At 39.6% G+C, this 25,761-nt stretch overlaps 1 protein-coding gene across 1 annotated transcript in view; it reads left to right on the top strand.

Moving 5' to 3' along the window:
• The window catches only part of celsr3 (cadherin, EGF LAG seven-pass G-type receptor 3), a 245,899-nt gene that overhangs the window by 71,525 nt on the left and 148,613 nt on the right, over positions 1-25,761 (top strand). Inside the window, 4 exon segments of the mRNA XM_061904867.1 lie at positions 15,642-15,757; positions 15,875-15,963; positions 22,894-22,908; positions 25,652-25,761. The exon segment at positions 25,652-25,761 is cut by the window's right edge and continues 48 nt beyond it. Of these exon segments, the coding sequence (XP_061760851.1) occupies positions 15,642-15,757; positions 15,875-15,963; positions 22,894-22,908; positions 25,652-25,761 (330 nt within the window).

Raw genomic sequence — 25,761 nt, forward strand, 5'->3', positions numbered from 1 at the left:
TTTAAACACATATACCTTTTTACCTTTTAAATTCCTTCCACTTCTTTCCTGACAATTTAAATCAATGTTCAAGTATTTTTTTTTATTGTAAAGAAAAATTAATACATTTTAATTTAATCCTTCATTTTAGCTTCTGTTTTTTTGACGAAGAATATTTGTGGAATATTTCCTCAAACTTATTATGATTAAAATTTAAAAAAATCATCCTGGCAAATCTAGAAAATCTGTAGAATCAAATTTAAATCTTATTTCAAAGTCTTTTGAATTTCATTTAAAATTTTTGTTCTGGAAAATCTAGAAGAAATAATCATTTGTCTTTGTTAGAAATATAGCTTGGCCCAGTTTATTATATATTCTAACAAAGTGCAGATTGGATTTTAACGTATTTAAAACATGTCATCAAAATTTTAAAATTAATCGTAATCATGAAAAATGACTAATGATGTTCCATAAATTACTTTTTTAATTTTTTCATAAAGATTCGGATTAGCTAGTTTTTACCTTCATTTTTTTCGGTTGAATTTCAATTTTGAATTTTAAAGAGTCGAAATTGAAGATAAACTGTGTTTCAAAATTTAATTTTAATTTTTTTCATGTTTTTTCCTCTTTTAAACCGTTCAATTAAGTGTTTTTTTCATCCTTTATTCTCTACAAAAAACCTTCCGTAAAAGGGGAAATAATGCACGACGGAATGAAAGACAGAAATACCCATTTTTTTATATATATATATAGATTTATTTATTAAAGGTAAATTGAGCAAATTGGCTATTTCTGGCAATTTATTTAAGTGTGTATCAAACTGGTGGCCCTTCGCATTAATCAGTACCCAAGAAGTAGCTCTTGGTTTCAAAAATTGGTGACGCCTGATCTAGAGATTTAAAACTTGAATAATAATAAACATAATAATAATGACAAGTGACACATTTTTAACATTTTATTTTTACCAAAACCCTTTGGGGTCCCCGGGATCAAGCCTGAGTGGAGGCCTAAATGTACATTTTTTATACATATATTGGATTATATATTATATATATATTATAAGGGACGGCGTGGCGCGGTGGGAGAGTGGCCGTGCGCAACCCGAGGGTCCCTGGTTCAAATCCCACCTAGTACCAACCTCGTCATGTCCGTTGTGTCCTGAGCAAGACACTTCACCCTTGCTCCTGATGTGTGCTGGTTGGCGCCTTGCATGGCAGCTCCCTCCATCAGTGTGTGAATATGTGTGTGAATGGGTAAATGTGGAAGTAGTGTCAAAGCGCTTTGAGTACCTTGATGGTAGAAAAGCGCTATACAAGTACAACCCATTTATCATTTATTTATCTTTTTTTTTAAAATTTAAATAAATGACCCCCGCTTGCTTTGATTTTTCAGTCTGCGGCCCTTAGTGGAAAAACTTTGGACACCCCTGCCATAGGCAAACACCCGGCTTATGTTGGGTGTGCCAATGCACTATTTGAGTCAAGCGTGTTGTGTTATGAGGTCATGGCCTCCAAGGGAGACAGCTACTCTTCTTTTATTAAAACATAGACAAAACTCCTCGAACAATCCCTCTTATTTTTTCTGCAGGTGGTAAATAAATAAATAAATGTCCACATGGGAGTTCACCTTTGCACATGGAACAATGACACCTAGCTGCAGGGCGTCACAGTACCCCCCCCTTAAGGCATTTACTCCAACAATTCATTTGTCGAATTTTGACCTCTAACGGTGGCTGACCTAAGAGGTTTCTCCATGACATTCTCACTCTCAACTCAATATTTTATTTATTACCTTCTCGGCTGCGAGCAGAAAATATTTGGCCTGCAATGCAGAAATGTAGTTTCTCAAATATGTTTTCTCCAAATGTTAATTTATTTCCTCGTCCATCCATCCATTTTCTTCCGCTTATCCGAGGTCGGGTCGCGGGGGCAACAGCCTAAGCAGGGAAGCCCAGACTTCCCTCTCCCAAGCCACTTCGTCTAGCTCTTCCCGGGGGATCCCGAGGCGTTCCCAGGCCAGCCGGGAGACATAGTCTTCCCAACGTGTCCTGGGTCTTCCCCGTGGCCTCCTACCGGTTGGACGTGCCCTAAACACCTCCCTAGGGAGGCGTTCGGGTGGCATCCTGACCAGATGCCCGAACCACCTCATCTGGCTCCTCTCCATGTGGAGGAGCAGCGGCTTTACTTTGAGTTCCTCCCGGATGGCAGAGCTTCTCACCCTATCTCTAAGGGAGAGGAAACTCATTTGGGCCGCTTGTACCCGTGATCTTATCCTTTCGGTCATGACCCAAAGCTCATGACCATAGGTGAGGATGGGAACGTAGATCGACCGGTAAATTGAGAGCTTTGCCTTCCGGCTCAGCTCCTTCTTCACCACAACGGATCGGTACAACGTCCGCATTACTGAAGACGCCGCACCGATCCGCCTGTCGATCTCACGATCCACTCTTCCCTCACTCGTGAACAAGACTCCTAGGTACTTGAACTCCTCCACTTGGGGCAGGGTCTCCTCCCCAACCCGGAGACGGCATTCCACCCTTTTCCGGGCGAGAACCATGGAGGTGCTGATTCTCATTCCGGTGGCTTCACACTCGGCTGCGAACCGATCCAGTGAGAGCTGAAGATCCCGGTCAGATGAAGCCATCAGGACCACATCATCTGCAAAAAGCAGAGACCTAATCCCGTGGTCACCAAACCGGAACCCCTCAACGCCTTGACTGCGCCTAGAAATTCTGTCCATAAAAGTTATGAACAGAATGGGTGACAAAGGACAGCCTTGGCGGAGTCCAACCCTCACTGGAAATGTGTTCGACTTACTGCCGGCAATGCGGACCAAGTTCTGACACTGATCATACAGGGAGCGGACCGCCACAATAAGACAGTCCGATACCCCATACTCTCTGAGTACTCCCCACAGGACTTCCCGAGGGACACGGTCCAATGCCTTCTCCAAGTCCACAAAGCACATGTAGACTGGTTGGGCAAACTCCCATGCACCCTCAAGAACCCTGCCGAGAGTATAGAGCTGGTCCACAGTTCCGCAACCAGGACAAAAACCACACTGTTCCTCCTGAATCCGAGGTTGGACTATCCGACGTAGCCTCCTCTCCAGTACACCTGAATAAACCTTACCGGGAAGGCTGAGGAGTGTGATCCCACCATAGTTGGAACACACCCTCCGGTCCCCCTTCTTAAAGAGAGGGACCACCACCCCGGTCTGCCAATCAGTCACCTATGGAGGTCCAGTATTTGTCTTTGCCATCCTGCCTTAGGAAATACAGTAAGTATGCTGTGTTCTTTCTCCACGGGGGCTGCAGCTTTTAGTGTGTGTACGCAGGCCAGCTGGAGGAGAAGTGGATGCTGCAAAGATAAATGAATAGCTGAGTGAACAGATTTTAAGGGGAAACAACATCAATATGCTGGTGTCCTCTGGGGAGTCATATGTTAAATATGTTTTCTACTAAATACGTACAACATATGCATGTAGTGTCCAATTACATCATGCGACAACTCGAAATAGAACTACTTAGCTGATCCTTTCCAGCCTGTCCCGCTATGTTTTTGCTGGCGATTTGTGCAACTGTCGGTTGCGTTGGAGAAATGTGATTGTGCTGCCCAGCATGTTTGCCGCACTGCTGGGATCCTGCGGAGAAATGCATGCAATACTTAAAGGCCCACGGAAATGAGATGTTCTTATTTAAACGGGGATAGCAGCTCCATTCTATGTGTCATACTTGATCATATTGCCATATTTTTGCTGAAAGGATTTAGTAGAGAACATCGACGATAAAGTTCGCAACTTTTGGTCTCTAATAAAAAAAGCCTTGCCTTTACGGGAAGTAGCAGACGATGTGCGTGTGACGTCACGGGTTGTGGAGCTCCTCACATCCTCACATTGTTTACAATCATGGCCACCAGCAGCAAGAGTGATTCGGACCGAGAAAGCGACGATTTCCCCATTAATTTCAGCGAGGATGAAAGATTCGTGGATGAGGAAAGTGAGAGTGAAAGAGGGCAGTGTGAGCGATTCCGATGTTATTAGACAAATTTACTAGGATCATTCTGAAAAATCCCTTATCTGCTTATTGTGTTACTAGTGTTGTAGTGAGATTATATGGTTGTACCTGTACAACCTGAAGGTCGGCCCCGCACCTTTCTTCAGCACCAGTCGACGGGTGGTGGCGATGCCCATCACGGCCCTTCGCAATGGACCCTCTTCAAAACACGTTCTTTCAAAATGATCGCTGCATAATACACTGTTAGAGTGAAGGACTAGAGAAAAAAAAGCAAAGGCGACGGCTCCAGGCGGCGGCAGTGTGAGCGTTTCAGATGTAATAATCAATGTTTATTTATATAGCCCTAAATCACAAATGTCTCAAAGGACTGTACAAACCATTACGACTACGACATCCTCAGAAGAACCCACATAAGGGCAAGGAAAACTCACACAATAAGACACGTTTACTACGATAATTCTGGAAGATCCCTTATCTGCTTATTGTTTTATTACTGTTTTAGTGAGATTGTTTGATTAATTGATTGATGCTTTTATTAGTAGATTGCACAGTTCAGTACATATTCCGTACAATTGACAATCATAGCCTCCAGCAGCAAGAGCGAGTCGGACCGAGAAAGCGACGATTTCCCCATTAATTTGAGCGAGGGTGAAAGATTTGTGGATGAGGAAAGTTAGAGTGAAGGACTAGAAGAAAAAAAGAAAAGGCGACGGCTACAGGCGGCAGCAGTGTGAGCGTTTCAGATGTAATAATCAATGTTTATTTATATAGCCCTAAATCACAAATGTCTCAAAGGACTGTACAAACCATTACAACTACGACATCCTCAGAAGAACCCACATAAGGGCAAGGAAAACTCACACAATAAGACACGTTTACTACGATAATTCTGGAAGATCCCTTATCTGCTTATTGTTTTATTACTGTTTTAGTGAGATTGTTTGATTGATTGATTGATGCTTTTATTAGTAGATTGCACAGTTCAGTACATATTCCGTACAATTGACAATCATAGCCTCCAGCAGCAAGAGCGATTCGGACCGAGAAAGCGACGATTTCCCCATTAATTTGAGCGAGGTTGAAAGATTTGTGGATGAGGAAAGTTAGAGTGAAGGACTAGAAGAAAAAAAGAAAAGGCGATGGCTACAGGCGGCAGCAGTGTGAGCGTTTCAGATGTAATAATCAATCAATGTTTATTTATATAGCCCTAAATCACAAATGTCTCAAAGGACTGTACAAACCATTACAACTACGACATCCTCAGAAGAACCCACATAAGGGCAAGGAAAACTCACACAATAAGACACGTTTACTACGATAATTCTGGAAGATCCCTTATCTGCTTATTGTTTTATTACTGTTTTAGTGAGATTGTTTGATTGATTGATTGATACTTTTATTAGTAGATTGCACAGTTCAGTACATATTCCGTACAATTGACAATCATAGCCTCCAGCAGCAAGAGCGATTCGGACCGAGAAAGCGACGATTTCCCCATTAATTTGAGCGAGGATGAAAGATTTGTGGATGAGGAAAGTTAGAGTGAAGGACTAGAAGAAAAAAAGAAAAGGCGACGGCTACAGGCGGCAGCAGTGTGAGCGTTTCAGATGTAATAATCAATGTTTATTTATATAGCCCTAAATCACAAATGTCTCAAAGGACTGTACAAACCATTACAACTACGACATCCTCAGAAGAACCCACATAAGGGCAAGGAAAACTTACACAATAAGACACGTTTACTACGATAATTCTGGAAGATCCCTTATCTGCTTATTGTTTTATTACTGTTTTAGTGAGATTGTTTGATTGATTGATTGATGCTTTTATTAGTAGATTGCACAGTTCAGTACATATTCCGTACAATTGACAATCATAGCCTCCAGCAGCAAGAGCGATTCGGACCGAGAAAGCGACGATTTCCCCATTAATTTGAGCGAGGTTGAAAGATTTGTGGATGAGGAAAGTTAGAGTGAAGGACTAGAAGAAAAAAAGAAAAGGCGATGGCTACAGGCGGCAGCAGTGTGAGCGTTTCAGATGTAATAATCAATCAATGTTTATTTATATAGCCCTAAATCACAAATGTCTCAAAGGACTGTACAAACCATTACAACTACGACATCCTCAGAAGAACCCACATAAGGGCAAGGAAAACTCACACAATAAGACACGTTTACTACGATAATTCTGGAAGATCCCTTATCTGCTTATTGTTTTATTACTGTTTTAGTGAGATTGTTTGATTGATTGATTGATGCTTTTATTAGTAGATTGCACAGTTCAGTACATATTCCGTACAATTGACAATCATAGCCTCCAGCAGCAAGAGCGATTCGGACCGAGAAAGCGACGATTTCCCCATTAATTTGAGCGAGGTTGAAAGATTTGTGGATGAGGAAAGTTAGAGTGAAGGACTAGAAGAAAAAAAGAAAAGGCGATGGCTACAGGCGGCAGCAGTGTGAGCGTTTCAGATGTAATAATCAATCAATGTTTATTTATATAGCCCTAAATCACAAATGTCTCAAAGGACTGTACAAACCATTACAACTACGACATCCTCAGAAGAACCCACATAAGGGCAAGGAAAACTCACACAATAAGACACGTTTACTACGATAATTCTGGAAGATCCCTTATCTGCTTATTGTTTTATTACTGTTTTAGTGAGATTGTTTGATTGATTGATTGATACTTTTATTAGTAGATTGCACAGTTCAGTACATATTCCGTACAATTGACAATCATAGCCTCCAGCAGCAAGAGCGATTCGGACCGAGAAAGCGACGATTTCCCCATTAATTTGAGCGAGGATGAAAGATTTGTGGATGAGGAAAGTTAGAGTGAAGGACTAGAAAAAAAAAAAAAGAAAAGGCAACGGCTACAGGCGGCAGCAGTGTGAGCGTTTCAGATGTAATAATCAATGTTTATTTATATAGCCCTAAATCACAAATGTCTCAAAGGACTGTACAAACCATTACAACTACGACATCCTCAGAAGAACCCACATAAGGGCAAGGAAAACTCACACAATAAGACACGTTTACTACGATAATTCTGGAAGATCCCTTATCTGCTTATTGTTTTATTACTGTTTTAGTGAGATTGTTTGATTGATTGATTGATACTTTTATTAGTAGATTGCACAGTTCAGTACATATTCCGTACAATTGACAATCATAGCCTCCAGCAGCAAGAGCGATTCGGACCGAGAAAGCGACGATTTCCCCATTAATTTGAGCGAGGATGAAAGATTTGTGGATGAGGAAAGTTAGAGTGAAGGACTAGAAGAAAAAAAGAAAAGGCGACGGCTACAGGCGGCAGCAGTGTGAGCGTTTCAGATGTAATAATCAATGTTTATTTATATAGCCCTAAATCACAAATGTCTCAAAGGACTGTACAAACCATTACAACTACGACATCCTCAGAAGAACCCACATAAGGGCAAGGAAAACTCACACAATAAGACACGTTTACTACGATAATTCTGGAAGATCCCTTATCTGCTTATTGTTTTATTACTGTTTTAGTGAGATTGTTTGATTGATTGATTGATGCTTTTATTAGTAGATTGCACAGTTCAGTACATATTCCGTACAATTGACAATCATAGCCTCCAGCAGCAAGAGCGATTCGGACCGAGAAAGCGACGATTTCCCCATTAATTTGAGCGAGGATGAAAGATTTGTGGATGAGGAAAGTTAGAGTGAAGGACTAGAAAAAAAAAAAAAGAAAAGGCAACGGCTACAGGCGGCAGCAGTGTGAGCGTTTCAGATGTAATAATCAATGTTTATTTATATAGCCCTAAATCACAAATGTCTCAAAGGACTGTACAAACCATTACAACTACGACATCCTCAGAAGAACCCACATAAGGGCAAGGAAAACTTACACAATAAGACACGTTTACTACGATAATTCTGGAAGATCCCTTATCTGCTTATTGTTTTATTACTGTTTTAGTGATATTGTTTGATTGATTGATTGATGCTTTTATTAGTAGATTGCACAGTTCAGTACATATTCCGTACAATTGACCACTAAATGGTAACACCCGAATAAGTTTTTCAACTTGTTTAAGTCGGGGTCCATGTTAATCAATTCATTGTAAAGTCGGACGGCTGCAGTGAACGCCAGTGTCTCTCAGAGAAGCCGAGGAGCCAAAATCACAGCTGCCTTTTTGAGCTGCAGGATGAGGTGGCGTAATCTACTGAAGTCTCCGGTAAGAGCTGACTTAATATCACAATTTTTCCCCTCCAAAAACTTGCTGGTTGACGTAGAGAAACATGTTCGCTTGACCGCTCTGTGTTAAAGCTTCACAACAAAGAAAGAAACACCGGTTGTGTTTCGGTTGCTAAAGGCAGCTGCAATCCACCGCTTTCCACCAACAGCATTCTTCTTTGACGTCTCCATTATTAATTGAACAAATTGCAAAGGATTGTTAATATTTTATCATTGATATATTAACTATCAAACTGCGTGGTCGCTAGTAGTGGCTTTCAGTAGGCCTTTAATCATAGCGATTGAGTCGGCCTTGGTAAGAAGAGTATCGCGTTGTAACGAACAACTAGAGAAACCCAATTTTTACATTTAGAAACACTTTATTTGCTGTATTTTAATAATTACTCTGTGTATTTTACAATATTTATCCGTATTTTGTGTTGAAATATCCAATGCAATACACATAAGTGCCAGGTTCAAACACTGAAGACATCTATTAAACAAGACAAGAAGCAAAGAATTAAACAGAGACAGAATTAAATTTGGCTCAATTGAGGAGACACGTCTGGATACTGTACCCTTGTACAGTGTCTCACCACACTCTGGCAAAGAATTGTACGCTTCCTCTTTTATGGGGCGGTATAGCTCGGTTGGTAGAGCGGCCGTGCCAGCAACTTGAGGGTTGCAGGTTCGATCCCAGTTTGCACCATCTTAGTCACTGCCGTTGTGTCCTTGGGCAAGACACTTTACCCACCTGCTCCCAGTGCCACCCACACTGGTTTTAAATGTAACTTAGATATTGGGTTTCACTATGTAAAGCGCTTTGAGTCACTTGAGAAAAGCGCTATATAAATATAATTCACTTCACTTCACTTATTCGGACTTTCCCTGTGTCAGGCTTGCCCCTGACAGTTTGTTTGTGTTTTAGTTTTGCCTCTGTGTTTGTGTAGTATTTCTTGTCTTTAGTTCCTGTCAGCGCTCTTATTTTGTCTGTTTCCTGTCTTTCTCCCTGAGTGCTGTGTCCACTCAGGTGCGACTGATTGGCACCTGGCCACACCTGGTGTCAATCAGCCTGCTCCTATTTAGACCTGTCTTCCCATCCAGTCAGGGCTGGATTATTGTCGATATCACTTCCGTATTTTCGCTCCTATCGTGTCGTGTCATTGCAGCTTAGCGGTAAGCTATATTTCAGTATCTGTTTGTAGCTTACGTTTTTTTTGTTCCCTGCTTCTGTTTTGTTTTCATTCTACAAGTCACGACTTCTGTTTTCCTGCTCGGTACCAGCTAGCTTTCACGCTAGTCCTTTTTGTTTTTTTAGCTCTCATGCTAGCTCTCGTAGTTGGTTATCCGCCTCGTGCGCGCTTTTTGTTCTACCCCTTTGGTTTGTTCTTGTTTTAGTATCTTTATTAAATCATGTTTTCTCACTCCATGCCTTCCTCCATCTCTGCATCTTGGGGTTCGTCAACAACAAACTCTGACACCCTGATTACATGGCAACAGCTGTTTCTAAGGGATAAGGGGTTGTAAACAGCCATTGCCTTTGATTACAAGAGTTCAAAGAAGAGGTGCTTTGAGGGGAGTTAGCCCCTGCTTACTCTCCGCTTTGTAGTTCTTGGGTGACGATAATATCTTTCTGTTGATTACAATACATGAAAGAACCAGAACTCCTTCATGATGCTTACCATCCTACACAGTGCAGTTTTACAAGCCTTCTTCTCGGAAGGTTCAAAGAAAGCTATTGTCTTCTCGCCGGGAACTCATTTCAATACAAAGTTTTGTGATAACTTAGACACAATTATTCTAACAATAAGGTTACATAGATTTAGCATTATCGAGTCGAGGTGGGTTATCTTTGGGGACCTCGTGGTTCGATTCCATTGCGATTGTTAGATTGTTGTATTCAGAATCGATTCTTGATTAAACCCGATTCTTGTAATATATTATTTGGTATATAAATTATAATTAAAAACAGGTTCCAGGCTACAAAAGACTACAAGCAGTGTTGGCCCAAAAAACTCCTTTTCTTTTAAAAAAAAAAAATTTTATTAAAAAAAATACATTAAAAAAAAGCATTTTATTTACAAAAATCACATGATTTTAATCATTTTACTAAAATAAACCCTAACTCTAAACCAATCCCTGCTTTATAATACTTAGAATAGAAATTAACAAAGTAATTGGGAAGACATGCAATTACAATACTGAAAAAATACAGCTAAAAAAGCAACAATATCAATAATAATAAATAATAACAATAACAATAATATATATATATTTTAAATTATTTTTACATAATAAAATATGAATATTAGTTGTTATAATGTTTTAATAAAAGAAATGGAAAGGGAATAAGGGGTAGAAAAAGGATGGATGGATGGATGGATTTTTTAAAAATGTGTTTTTTTGCAATTAATATATATTTTTAAAATATATTCTCAGAAATTATGAATCCTTTTACAATCGGGATAAATAAAAATCGCTATTTGGATATTAACAATCTTAGTATCTCGTCAGTTTATGTTAGTAGAACTGAATCGTGCAGAAAATATTCTTATTAGAAATAATGTGATTCCATACATTTTATTTCTTTCCAGACACCCAAAATATAAACACAAAACACCTTTTTAGAGAATAAATATAGTTTTACATGCATAAAATACTGAAAAGTACATCCATCCATCCATTTACTACCGCTTGTCTCTTTTGGGGTCGCGGGGGGTGCTGGAGCCTATCTTAGCTGCATTTGGACGGAAGGCGGTGTACACCCTGGACAAGCCGCCACCTCATCACAGGGCCTGAAAAATACATGTGATTAACAAATGAAATTGACAAAGATTTACCAACGCTTTTATCTTTATTGAACGAGGAAGCGGCGAAGCAGAATGGGCAGGGGAGAGCCAATCAGACGCTCCCTTCGTACTTTGCTACGATTTTTTTCTCACCTTCATCAAAGTGCTGGCACTCGCAGCTTTCTTTGGCCCCATGGTGGTACATTTTTCAAACATTTTCAATACAAAAAAAAAAAAAGTCACCACCAACGCGTGGTATTCTTTATTTGGACGCTTGATTCCGCAAAATAATATGCAGCCAAATCACGCTGAATTATTACCAGAGGTGGGTAGACCAGCCAGAAATTGTACTCAAGTAAGAGTACAGTTACTTTAGAGATTTATTACTCCAGTAAAAGTAAGGAGTAGTCACCCAAATATTTACTTGAGTAAAAGTAAAAAGTATGTTGTGAAAAAACTACTCAAGTACTGAGTAACTGATGAGTAACTTGTTTGTTTAATGATTACGGCAACAAATAATGCACAAAAACATAAAAATAGCAACGAGGAAATTCAGAGCCAGGTTTATCTCTTAAGCGACTAAAACAATAATATATATTAAATAATAGTACATTAAAATAAAAAACATAAAGGCACATTGAGCCACAATAACTTAACAGCACCATAGGCTCAGTAGGCATTCATTGATTGATTAAAACTTTTATGAGTAGATTGCACAGTACAGTACATATTTCGTACAATTGACCACTAAATGGTAACACCCCAATAAGTTTTTCAATGTTAATCAATAACTTAATAAATGACCAAGTCCAGGTGATCTACTTCATATATACATACACACACATATCATATATATATATATATATATATATATATATATATATATATATATATATATATACAGTACATACATACATTTATATTTATTTATTTTGCCATTTTTGTTGACATGTTAAAGGTGTTTTAATGAATGTACATGCATGTTTAACACATAGATTCCTATCTTTCATGAAGACAAGAATATAAGTTGGTGTATTACCTGATTCTGATGATTTGCATTGATTGGAATCAGACAGTATAGTGATGATAACGTCCACGTTTTCAAATGGAGGAGAAAAAAAGTCCCTCTTTCTGTCTAATACCACATGAAAGTTGTTGGTTTCTGGCATCTTATCTGTCCAGCTTCCATATTTCTTTACAAGAAATACATTGGCGGCAAACTCCGTAGCTTGCTAGCTTGTTTGCGCTGGCTTTCGGAGAGTCTTATTTTGTTGGCGCAGGCGCGATGGAGCGGCGCTTTTATTGTGAAGACAGGAACTGTGCGATCAGTCTTTAGGCTTTTGACGGGAAGTACGGTTGAAATAAAAACGTGTCTTTTTTCCTTTACACTTTTGATTGATTGATTGAAACTTTTATTAGTAGATTGCACAGTACAGTACATATTCCGTACAATTGACCACTAAATGGTAACACCCCAATAAGTTTTTCAACGTTAATCAATTACTTAATAAATGACCAAGTCGAGGTGATCTACCTCATCTATACATATACATACACACATATCATACATATATATATATATATATATATATATATATATATATATATATATATATATATATATATATATTCATTTATTTTGCCGTTTTTCTTGACATGTTAAAGGTGTTTAAATGAATATACATGCATGTTTAACATATAGATTCCTATCTTTCATGAAGACAAGAATATAAGTTGGTGTATTACCTGATTCTGATGACTTGCATTGATTGGAATCAGACAGTATAGTGCTGATAACGTCCACGTTTTCAAATGGAGGAGAAAAAAAGTCCCTCTTTCTGTCTAATACCACATGAAAGTTGTTGGTTTTTGGCATCTTATTTGTCCAGCTTCCATATTTCTTTACAAGAAATACATTGGCGGCAAACTCCGTAGCGTGCTAGCTTGTTTGCACTGGCTTTCAGAGACTCTTATTTTATTAGCACAGGCGCGATGGAGCGGCACTTTTATTGTGAAGACAGGAACTGTGCGATCAGTCTTTAGGCTTTTGACGGGAAGTACGGTTGAAATAAAAACGTGTCTTTTTTCCTTTTCACTTTTGATTGATTGATTGAAACTTTTATTAGTAGATTGCACAGTACAGTACATATTCTGTACAATTGATCACTAAATGGTAACACCCCAATCATTTTTCAACGTTAATCAATTACTTAATAAATGACCCAGTCGAGGTGATCTACTTCATTTATACATATACATACACACACATATCATATATATATATATATATATAAATATATATATATATTCATTTATTTTGCCGTTTTTGTTGACATGTTAAAGGTGTTTTAATGAATATACATGCATGTTTAACATATATATTCCTATCTTTCATGAAGACAAGAATATAAGTTGGTGTATTACCTGATTCTGATAACTTGCATTGATTGGAATCAGACAGTATAGTGCTGATAACGTCCACGTTTTCAAATGGAGGAGAAAAAAAGTCCTCCTTTCTGTCTAATACCACATGAAAGTCATTGGTTTTTGGCATCTTATTTGTCCAGCTTCCATATTTGTTTTTATACACTTTAAAAGAAATACATTGGCGGCAAACTCTGTAGTTTGCTAGCTTGGTTGCACTGGCTTTCAGAGACTCTTATTTTGTTAGCGCAGGCGCGATGGAGCGGCACTTTTATTGTGAAGACAGGAACTGTGCGATCAGTCTTTAGGCTTTTGACGGGAAGTACGGTTGAAATAAAAACGTGTCTTTTTTCCTTTTCACTTTTGATTGATTGATTGAAACTTTTATTATTAGATTGCACAGTACAGTACATATTCCCTACAATTGACCACTAAATGGTAACACCCCAATCATTTTTCAACGTTAATCAATAACTTAATAAATGACCCGGTCGAGGTGATCTACCTCATCTATACATCTACATACACACATATCATATATATATATATATATATATATATATATATATTCATTTATTTTGCCGTTTTTGTTGACATGTTAAAGGTGTTTTAATGAATATACATGCATGTTTAACATATAGATTCCTATCTTTCATGAAGACAAGAATATAAGTTGGTGTATTACCTGATTCTGATGACTTGCATTGATTGGAATCAGACAGTATAGTGCTGATAACGTCCACGTTTTCAAATGGAGGAGAAAAAAAGTTCCTCTTTTCTGTCTAATACCACATGAAAGTTATTGGTTTTTGGCATCTTATTTGTCCAGCTTCCATATTTGTTTTTATACACTTTAAAAGAAATACATTGGCGGCAAACTCCGTAGTTTGCTAGCTTGTTTGCACTGGCTTTCAGAGACTCTTATTTTGTTGGCGCAGGCGCGATGGAGCGGCGCTTTTATTGTGAAGACAGGAACTGTGCGATCAGTCTTTAGGCTTTTGACGGGAAGTACGATTGAAATAAAAACGTGTCTTTTTTCCTTTTCACTTTTGATTGATTGATTGAAACTTTAATTAGTAGATTGCACAGTACAGTACATATTCTGTACAATTGACCACTAAATGGTAACACCCCAATAAGTTTTTCAACGTTAATCAATTACTTAATAAATGACCAAGTCGAGGTGATCTACTTCATTTATACATATACATACACACACATACACACATATCATATATATATATATATATATATATATATTCATTTATTTTGCCGTTTTTGTTGACATGTTAAATGTGTTTAATGATAATACAAGCATGTTTAACATATAGATTCCTATCTTTCATGAAGACAAGAATATAAGTTGGTGTATTACCTGATTCTGATGACTTGCATTGATTGGAATCAGACAGTATAGTGCTGATAACGTCCACGTTTTCAAATGGAGGAGAAAAAAAGTCCCTCTTTCTGTCTAATACCACATGAAAGTTGTTGGTTTTTGGCATCTTATTTGTCCAGCTTCCATATTTCTTTACAAGAAATACATTGACGGCAAACTCCGTAGCTTGCTAGCTTGTTTGCGCTGGCTTTCGGAGACTCTTATTTTGTTAGCGCAGGCGCGATGGAGCGGCACTTTTATTGTGAAGACAGGAACTGTGCGATCAGTCTTTAGGCTTTTGACAGGAAGTACGGTTGAAATAAAAACGTGACTTTTTTCCTTTACACTTTTGATTGATTGATTGATTGAAACTTTTATTAGTAGATTGCACAGTACAGTACATATTCCCTACAATTGACCACTAAATGGTAACACCCCAATAAGTTTGTCAACATGTTTAAGTCGGGTTTCACGTATCACGGTCATGTGACCACCTGGCTCTGTTTGATTGGTCCAACGTCACCAGTGACTGCATGTGATTGGTGAAACACAGGCATGCGTAGATCCTACTTTGAAAAACCAAAACAAACATTAATAGATCGATAAAAAAGTAGCGAGTAGCGAGCTAAATGGAGCGGAGTAAAAGTAGCGTTTCTTCTCTATAATTATACTCAACTAAAAGTAAAAGTATGTTGCATAAAAACTACTCTTAGAAGTACAATTTATCCCAGAAGTTACTCAAGTAAATGTAACGGAGTAAATGTAGTACGTTACCACCCACCTCTGATTATTAATAATAATAATACCGTTTGTTTTTTTGTCTGTGTGTCTTTTCTAGTTTTGCAACCCTCGAGAGCAACGGCCTTCTTTTTTACAACGGCCGCTTCAACGAGAAACACGACTTCATCGCTTTGGAGATCCAAGACAGCCAAGTGGTGCTGAAATATTCCACAGGTAACTTTCCTTTTCTTTGCAAACACTGTGCTTTTTACGCACACACACTGTATATGTCTATAGATATTGTTGACCAGAAAGTCAATGGAGTTTTGAGTTTTTACCCAATGCCCGCAGGTGAGTCGTCCACCCAGGTGAGTCCCTACCTGCCTGGAGGTGTGAGTGATGGGGAATGGCACACGGTTCACATCCACTACTACAACAAGGTGAGCTTGGGCTTTTATTTCTGCATATGTATATAGTTAGCGATGAGTACCTTTTACATTTGAAGCGATACGGTACCAATTCCTGGTACTCTAGAATAGGGCTGGGCGATATGGCCTTTTTTTAATATCTCGATATTTTTAGGCCATGTCACGATACACGATATATATCTCCACATTTTGCCTTAGCCTTGAATGAACACTTGATGCATATAATCACAGCAATTTGATGATTCTATGTGTCTACATTAAAAAAAATCTTCTTCATACTGCATTAATATATGCTCGTATTAACCCTTGTATTATGTTGGAAAAAATGACATTGATTATGTTGCGGGTCGTTTTGACCCGTCCTGTGTAAATGCACTCAAAACAGTCAAGAAAACAGGTTAAACCAATAAAAAAATTATTTTAGGTTGTATAAACATTTAAAAAAGTGACATGCAATACATTTTTTATTCCAATTGTATTATGTTAAGGGTCAATTTGACCCATTTCAGTTTTTGTGTTGATCAAAGTACTGGTTATCCTTTCTTTTTCTTGCTGATATCTGGTGACTTTTCCTCATCTAGGGTCATGAACTGGTGTGTAAATCTGGACACTTTGTTGTGTAGTGGAATGTTTGTGCAGAGTTTGTATAAAAAGATGATGTTGCGAGTCATTTTGACCCAGGCGCTTTAATGTGGGTAAATAGCTGTTCAGATCCAAAAATAAACATGTCTCCTTGATGTACTTTTTACTTTGATGTACAATTGTTTGTATTTTGATTGTCTCTGAGACCCAGAGCCAGGTGTGTGAAGGGAGGGAACTTTCTCACACTTGTCCTTGTCTCCTCAGATGTCATCCTTCTGGAGCTCATTTTTGGTGAGTTTGTCAAAGAGATGTCATGAGAACAGTGACAAGGACAAGTTTGAGAAAGTTCCCTCCCTTCACACACCTGGCTCTGGGTCTCAGAGGCGATCAAAATACAAACAATTGTACATCAAAGTAAAAAGTACATCAAAGAGACTTGTTTATTTTGGCTATTTATCCACATTAAAGTGTCTGGGTCAAAATGACCCGCAACATCATCTTTGTATACAAACTCTGCAAGACATTCCACTACTCAACAAAGTGTCCAGATTTTACACACCAGTTCATGACCCTAGATGAGGAAAAGTCACCAAATTTCAGCAAGAAAAAGAAAGGATAACCAGTACTTTGATCAACACAGAAACTGAAATGGGTCAAATTGACCCTCAACATAATAGAAGGGTTAAAGGACTACTGAAAGCCACTACTACCCACCACGCAGTCTGTTAGTTTATATATCAATGATGAAATATTAACATTGCAACACATGCCAATACGGCCGGTTTAGTTTACTAAATTGCAATTTTAAATTTCGTGCGGAAGTATCATGCTAAAACGTTGCGGTATGGTGACGTGTGCGCATAACGTCACGCATTGTAGAGGGCGTTTTGTTCCAGCACCGTTCACAGCTATAAGTCGTCTCTTTTCATCACATAATTACACAGTATTCTGGACACCCGTGTTGCTGAATCTTTTGCAAATTGTTCAATGAATAATGGAGACGTCAAAGAAGAAAGCTGTAGGTGGGAAGCGGTGTATTGCGGTCGCCTTTAGCAACACAAACACAGCCGGTGTTTCATTGTTTACATTCCCGAAAGATGACGGTCAAGCTTTACTATGGAACAGAGATGTCAAGCGAACCACACACAAAGTACTGTGTATTATGCAGCGATCATTTCGAAAGAACGTGTTTCGAAGAGGGTCCATTGCGAAGGGCAGAGATGGGCATCGCCACCACCCGTCGACTGGTGCTGAAGAAAGGTGCGGGGCCGACCTTCAGGTTGTACAGGTACGACCATATAATCTCAGTACAACACTAGTAACACAATAAGCAGATAAGGGATTTTTCAGAATTATCCTAGTAAATTTGTCTAATAACATCGGAATCGCTCCCACTCCCCTCTTTCACTCTCACTTTCCTCATCCACAAATTTGATAAAATCCTCGCTCAAATTAATAGGGAAATCGTCGCTTTCTCGGTCCGAATCGCTCTCGCTGCTAGTGGCCATGATTGTAAACAATGTTCAGATGTGAGGAGCTCCACAACCCGTGACGTCACGCGCACATCGTCTGCTACTTCCGGTACAGGCAAGGCTTTTTTATCAGCGACCAAAAGTTGCCAACTTTATCGTGAATGTTCTCTACTAAATCCTTTCAGCAAAAATATGGCAATATCGCGAAATGATCAAGTATGACACATAGAATGGACCTGCTATCCCCGTTTAAATAAGAACATCTCATTTCAGTAGGCCTTTAAACTTTCATGCAGAGAGGGAAATCACAACTGAGTCCATTTAGAAAAACTGTATTTATTAAACAGTGGCACAAACATTCATGTCATTTCCAAAACAGAAAGTGCAAGATTGTCCGAGGCATTTTAAAACAAGCGGTTAGTGCACTTTTGTGCATGATGTCACTAAGATGACATATCAAAACCACACTAAATTAAAGTGCACTTTTTGTACAGAATGGCGCTACAGTAGTTTAAAACTAATAAAGTGCACTTTTGTGCATGATGTCACACAAGTTGTTTCAATAAGTGTCAAATAAAAATGAGCTGCATAACAGGAAATCAAACAATGTATGTCCTCTATGTGGTAGGTTCCTGCGGACGTTATCTCCTTCTGTTGTTGACTATTCTTTTCATACGATGTTTATGTGGAAATGGTTGCCTCGGCATGTTATTGGTGTGGCAAGGAACTGAGATGTTGACATGCGGAGTAAGCACTCTTCATTTTCTAGCGGATGACTTTTCAAATGATGCTAGAAATTAGCAGTAATGCTACTTTTTGTAGCAACGCTTTTGCCCCACTCTTGACATATTACGGTTGTCTGTTGGACATTGTCAAGACTTGGACTAAGGAACAGCTTTCGCAGCTCGGTTCTCCCGGGGCGCAAAACGACTTGACTGGACACGGCGTGAAGGTGAATACATGATTTAATTATATTATAAAAGGAACAAAACAAAAGGCGCGCACAAGGTGGATAACAAACCTGGCTAAGAAACCAAAAACTATCACAAAGGCAGAACTATGGACATAAAAACAAAAACACTTACCGTATTTTTTAGGATTATAAATCGCTCCGGAGTATTTGTCGCACCGACCAAAAATGCATAATAAAGAAGAAAAAAACATATATACGTCGCAGTGGAGTATAAGTCGCATTTTTGGGAAAATCCAACACCAAGAAAAGACATTTGAAAGGCATTTTAAAATAAATAAATAATAGTGAACAACAGGCTGAATAATCCATCCATCTATTGTCTACCGCTTATTCCCTTTCGGGGTCGCGAGGGGCGCTGGCGCCTATCTCAGCTACAATCGGGCGGAAGGCGGGGTACACCCTGGACAAGTCGCCACCTCATAAGTGTACGTTATATGAGGCATAAATAACCTGAGGTGGTTTAGCTCGGTTGGTAAAGTGGCCGTGCCAGCAACTTGAGGGTTGCAGGTTCGATTCCCGCTTCCGCCATCCTACTCACTGCCGTTGTGTCCTTGGGCAAGACACTTTACCCACCTGCTCCCAGTGCCACGGCGTGGTGCAGTGGGAGAGTGGCCGTGCGCAATCCGAGGGTCACTGGTTCAAATCCCACCTAGAACCAACCTCGTCACGTCCGTTGTGTCCTGAGCAAGACACTTCACCCTTGCTCCTGATGGGTGCTGGTTGGCGCCTTGCATGGCAGCTCCCTCCATCAGTGTGTGAATATGTGTGTGTGAATGGGTAAATGTGGAAGTAGTGTCAAAGCGCTTTGAGTACCTTGAAGGTAGAAAAGCGCTATATAAGTACAACCCATTTATTGGGGTTCACTATGTAAAGCGCTTTGAGTCACTTGAGAAAAGCGCTATATAAATATAATTCACTAATTCACACATATAGCAGTTAGCATTCCATGACCCACAATGCAGTTCTGCCATGACCCTCCCCCGCCGAATTCTTATTGGTTGACGTGTATGTGACAATTGCTAAAATTTTCTTCGTCTCTTCCGCGAATGAGATAAATAATATTATTTGATATTTTACAATAATGTGTTTATAATTTCACACATAAGTCGCTCCGGAGTATATCTCGCACCCCCGGCCCAAACTATGAAAAAAACTGCGACTTGTAGTCCGAAAAATACGGTACTGTGACGTGAAAAAACGAGCAAGGGTGAATCAAGGCTGACTACCTGGCAAGTATGGCTTGAATAACACAAACATGATTAGTGACAGGTGCGTGAGTCCGAACACATGACAGGTGAAACTAATGGTTGTCATGGTGATAAGACAAGCGTGCACAAAGAGTCCAAAAAGCCACAGAACATAACCAAACAAAACATTATCAGTCACAAAGACATGACAGACATCTTCCCGCTTGAAGTCGTTTTCTATATCGCACAGAGACAAACCCGGGATATATATCGAGTATATCGATATATCGCCCAGCCCTACTCTGGAATCGATACCGGTACTGAAAGGTACCACATTTTTGTACTTTTGTGTCTTAATAAATATTGTTTTTGATAGTAAAATCTCAATTTTTTTGCAACGGGCAATAAAATTAGTACATGTTACTCACAATACGAAGGTCCTGAGCAGTCTTGGGTTCAATCCTGGGCTCGGAATCTTTCTGTGTGGAGTTTGCATGTTCTCCCCGTGACTGCGTGGGTTTTCTCCGGGTACTCCGGCTTCCTCCCACTTCCAAAGACATGACAGACATCTTCCTGCTTGAAGTCATTTTCTATATCGCACAGAGACAAACCCGGGATATATACGAGTATATCGATATATCGCCCAGCCCTACTCTGGAATCGATACCGGTACTGAAAGGTACCACATTTTTGTACTTTGGTGTCTTAATAAATATTGTTTTTGATAATAAAATCTCAATTTTATTGCAACGGGCAGCACGGTGGAACAGGGGTTAGTACATGTTACTCACAATACGAAGGTCCTGACTAGTCCTGGGTTCAACCCTGGGCTCGGAATCTTTCTGTGTGGAGTTTGCATGTTCTCCCCGTGACTGCGTGGGTTCCCTCCGGGTTCTCCGACTTCCTCCCACTTCCAAAGACATGCACCTGGGGATAGGCCCCTCCCACCTCCAAAGACATGCACCTGGGGATAGGCCCCTCCCACTTCCAAAGACATGCACCTGGGGATAGGCCCCTCCCACTTCCAAAGACATGCACCTGGGGATAGGTTGATTGGCAACACTAAATTGGCCCTAGTGTGTGAATGTTGTCTGTCTATCTGTGTTAGCCTTACGATGAGGTGGCGACTTGTCCAGGGTGTACCCCGCCTTCTGCCCGAATGCAACTGAGATAGGCTCCAGCACGCCACGTGACCCCAAAAAGGGACAAGCGGTAGAAAATGGATGGATTTTAAATTTATCTTTCCAGTTTTAGCGTCAGGTTTTTAAGTTTCAATTACAGTTTCAAAGCCGAATCGTTAGACCGCAGTCCTTTGTTGCACTCTAAAAAATGTTAATACTGTAAGTATTGTACTTGATACGCACCAGCTGTTTGATTGTAACGCGCATTTTAGTTGTGGTTTAATCAACAAATTTGGAGGCGTTGAGATCGCCATGTAAAATCGCTAATGGTAATCAGTAGCATGTCAATAGCAAAGCCAATGTATGTTAGCATTAAGCTAGCGCATTTTTCGGGGGAAAACGTAGCCTTATTTTACTTACGTTGGAGAGTTTTGTTTTTTTCTGTCAGTATCTCTGTCGGTATAGAACAATGCAACATTACCTAGTAGGGCTGCGAATATTTGGGTGTCCCGCGATTTGATTCAATATCGATTCCTGAGGTCACGATTTCATTCAAAATCGATTTTTTTTTTTCAATTCAACACGATTCTCGATTCAAAAACGATTTTTTCCCCCCGATTTAAAAGGATTCTGTATTCATTCAATACATAGATTTCAGCAGGATCTACCCCAGTCTGCTGACATGCTAGCAGAGTAGTAGATTTTTGTAAAAAGCTTTTATAATTGTAAAGGACAATGTTTTATCAACTGATTGCCATAATGTCAATTTGTTTTAACTATTAAACGAACCAAAAATATGACTTATTTTATCTTTGTGAAAACATTGGACACAGTGTGTTGTCCAGCTTATGAGATGCCATGCAAGTGTAAGCCACTGTGACACTATTCTTCTTTATTATTATTTTTATAAATGTCTAATGATAATGTCAATGAGGGATTTTTAATCTCTGCTATGCTGAAAATATAACTAATATTGATGCTGTTGTTGATAATATTCATTTTTGTTTCACTACTTTTGGTTTGTTCTGTGTCTTCTCTCAAATGCTCTGTTTATTGCAGTTCTGAGTGTTGCTGGGTCAGGTTTGGTTTTGGACTTATATTTCATTGTTATGGTATTGCTGTGTATTGTTTTGTTGGATTGATAGAATTTTTATTTATTTTTTTATTTAAAAAATCGTTTTTTTTTAAAAATGAGAATCGATTCTGAATTGCACAACGTGAGGATCACGATTCAAATTCGAATCGATTTTTTTCCCACACCCCTATTACCTAGTTTGGCTATGTCCGCTCTCAGTGCTGCTGGAGTGACTGCCAAGTGCCTAAATGCACTGTAACATAGCACTGTTGGATTCAGGTGAATCGGTAGGAATGTCGGGATTCGGTTTGTGTCTGGATCCGGTACCTATCCCTACTAATAGTCGCACAATAAATTTTATATTATTTTAATCAGTGTTGGTTTTCTTTCGATTCTTTTTTTGTGCTTTTTTACTCGTCACATAATTGTTTTTATTCGAGCACTAACGTGTGCTTCTAATTGTTTGCCGTTCTGTCCGTGCACAAAGGATGCATCTCACCTTTAATTTTCCTTCTTCCTTTATTTTCCTCAGCCAGCTATACGCTATGTGAGTATGAGCGTGCGTCATGGGAATGAACCCACATGCGTCTTGTCTTCTTATTAGCCCCCGCCCCCACCCCTGATAATTGTTTTTTGTTGCCTTTACTAACTCTTTTCCCCTTTCCTTGCTAACTCTGCGATGAGAAGTATCCCACTGTTATGCATTGGAGTCAAAGTCCACTTCATCCAATGCAGGATTTGTTTGAGCAAAACCCAACTCACGGCATTGTTTTGGACATTGTCATTTTTATAATAATGTAATATTTAAAATTTCAACATGGGCCCCAAAGTTGTATCTCTTGTACAGGTGCTGTTCATATTATTAGAATATCATGAAAAAGTTCAATCAATTAATCAATCAATGTTTATTTATATAGCCCCAAATCACAAATGTCTCAAAGGACTGCACAAATCATTACGACTACAACATCCTCGGAAGAACCCACAAAAGGGCAAGGAAAACTCACACCCAGTGACAATGCTGACTATGAGAAACCTTGGAGAGGACCTCAGATATGGGCAACCCCCCCCCCCCCTCTAGGGGACCGAAAGCAATGGATGTCGAGCGGGTCTAACATGATACTGTGAAAGTTCAATCCATAGTGGCTCCAACACAGCCGCGAGAGTTCAGTTCAAAGCGGATCCAAGACAGCAGCGAGAGTCCCGTCCACAGGAAACCATCTCAAGCGGAGGCGGATCAGCAGCATAGAGATGTCCCCAACCGATACACAGGCGAGCGGTCCATCCCGGGTCCCGACTCTGGACAGCCAGTACTTCATCCATGGTCATCGGACCGGACCCCCTCCACAAGGGAGGGGGGGACATAGGAGAAAAAAGAAAAGAAGCGGCAGATCAACTGGTCTAAAAAGGAGGTCTATTTAAAGGCTAGAGTATACAGATGAGTTTTAAGGTGAGACTTAAATGCTTCTACTGAGGTAGCATCTCGAACTGTTACTGGGAGGGCATTCCAGAGTACTGGAGCCCGAACGGAAAACGCTCTATAGCCCGCAGACTTTTTTTGGGGCTCTAGGAATCACTAATAAGCCGGAGTCTTTTGAACGCAGATTTCTTGCCGGGACATATGGTACAATACAATCGGCAAGATAAGTTGATTTATTTCAGTAATTATATTCAGAACGTGAAACTTACATGTTATATCAATTTATTACACACATAGAACTCTGGGGAAACACTTTTAAAACCATAACTAATGATATTGTTTTGCTGCTAATAAACAAAGCAGGATATTATGACCACACCCATCCATTATTTGTTCAATCAAAACTTATGAAATTTCAAGATATTGTTTATTATAAAATAACACAGATAATGTTCAAAGCAAAAATAAATACTCTTCCAGAAGGAATTCCAAAAATACTTCTCTCTACAGACCAGCAAATACAATCTAAGAGATGAATCTGAGTTTATTTTACCAAAAGCAAGACTAGTTGTTAAACGTAGATGTTTGTCTGTTCTCGGTGTTCATTTGTGGAATTCTGTTGGTAAAGAAATAAAAATGAGTGACTCAGTATTTAATTTCAAAAAGAACATGTCACAATGTATTTTAAAAAGTTATGTGAACTAGAAATGTATGTTTGTTTGGTTAAATGTTGTATTTAGAAGGTATGTATGTTTATCTACACTACCGTTCAAAAGTTTGGGGTCACATTAAAATGTCCTTATTTTTGAACGAAAAGCACTGAACTTTTAAAAGAAGATAACTTTAAACTAGTCTTAACTTTAAAGAAATACACTCTATACATTGCTAATGTGGTAAATGACTTTTTTAGCTGCAAATGTCTGCTTTTTTGTACAATTTCTACATAGGTGTATAGAGGCCCATTTCCAGCCGCTATCACTCCAGTGTTCTAATGGTACCATGTGTTTGTTCATTCAATCAATCAATCAATGTTTACTTATATAGCCCTAAATCACTAGTGTCTCAAAGGGCTGCACAAACCACCACGACATCCTCGGTAGGCCCACATAAGGGCAAGGAAAACTCACACCCAGTGGGACATCGGTGACAATGATGACTATGAGAACCTTGGAGAGGAGGAAAGCAATGGATGTCGAGCGGGTCTAACATGATACTGTGAAAGTTCAATCCACAATGGATCCAACACAGTCGCGAGAGTCCAGTCCAAAGCGGGTCCAACTCAGCAGCGAGAGTCCCGTTCACAGCGGAGCCAGCAGGAAACCATCCCAAGCGGAGGCGGCTCAGCAGCGCAGAGATGTCGAGGCGGATCAGCAGCGCAGAGATGTCCCCAGCCGATACACAGGCAAGCGGTACATGGCCACCGGATCGGACCGGACCCCCTCCACAGGAAAGAATGGGACATAGAAGAAAAAGAAAAGAAACAGCAGATCAACTGGTCTAAATTGGCTCAGAAAGCTAATTGATGATTAGAAAACCCTTGTGCAACCATGTTCACACATCTAAAAACAGTTTAGCTCGTTACAGAAGCTACAAAAATGATCTTCCTTTGAGCAGATTGAGTTTCTGGAGCATCACATTTGTGGGGTCACTTAAATGCTCAAAATGGCCAGAAAAAGAGAACTGGTAGCCCTTTGCATTAATCAGTACCCAAGAAGTAGCTCTTGCTTTCAAAAAGGTTGCTGACCCCTGTCCTACACTGTGTGTTGTTCAATAAAACCTTGACATGTTCCTTCCCACGTCTTCTGGTGCACGCTGTTGTTGAGTTTTGCATCACGCATGTCCTCTTACCGCTTGTCTTGTGTCTGGTCAGCCCAAGCGCAGCAAGAGCGGCGATGCCCAGGGTCCGTCAGACGAGAAGATTGCCGTGGTGAGCGTGGACGACTGCGACACGGCCTTGTCGCTCCGCTTCGGCACCCAGCT

This window comes from Nerophis ophidion, linkage group LG06, assembly GCF_033978795.1.
Source record: "Nerophis ophidion isolate RoL-2023_Sa linkage group LG06, RoL_Noph_v1.0, whole genome shotgun sequence".
NCBI lineage: Eukaryota > Metazoa > Chordata > Actinopteri > Syngnathiformes > Syngnathidae > Nerophis > Nerophis ophidion.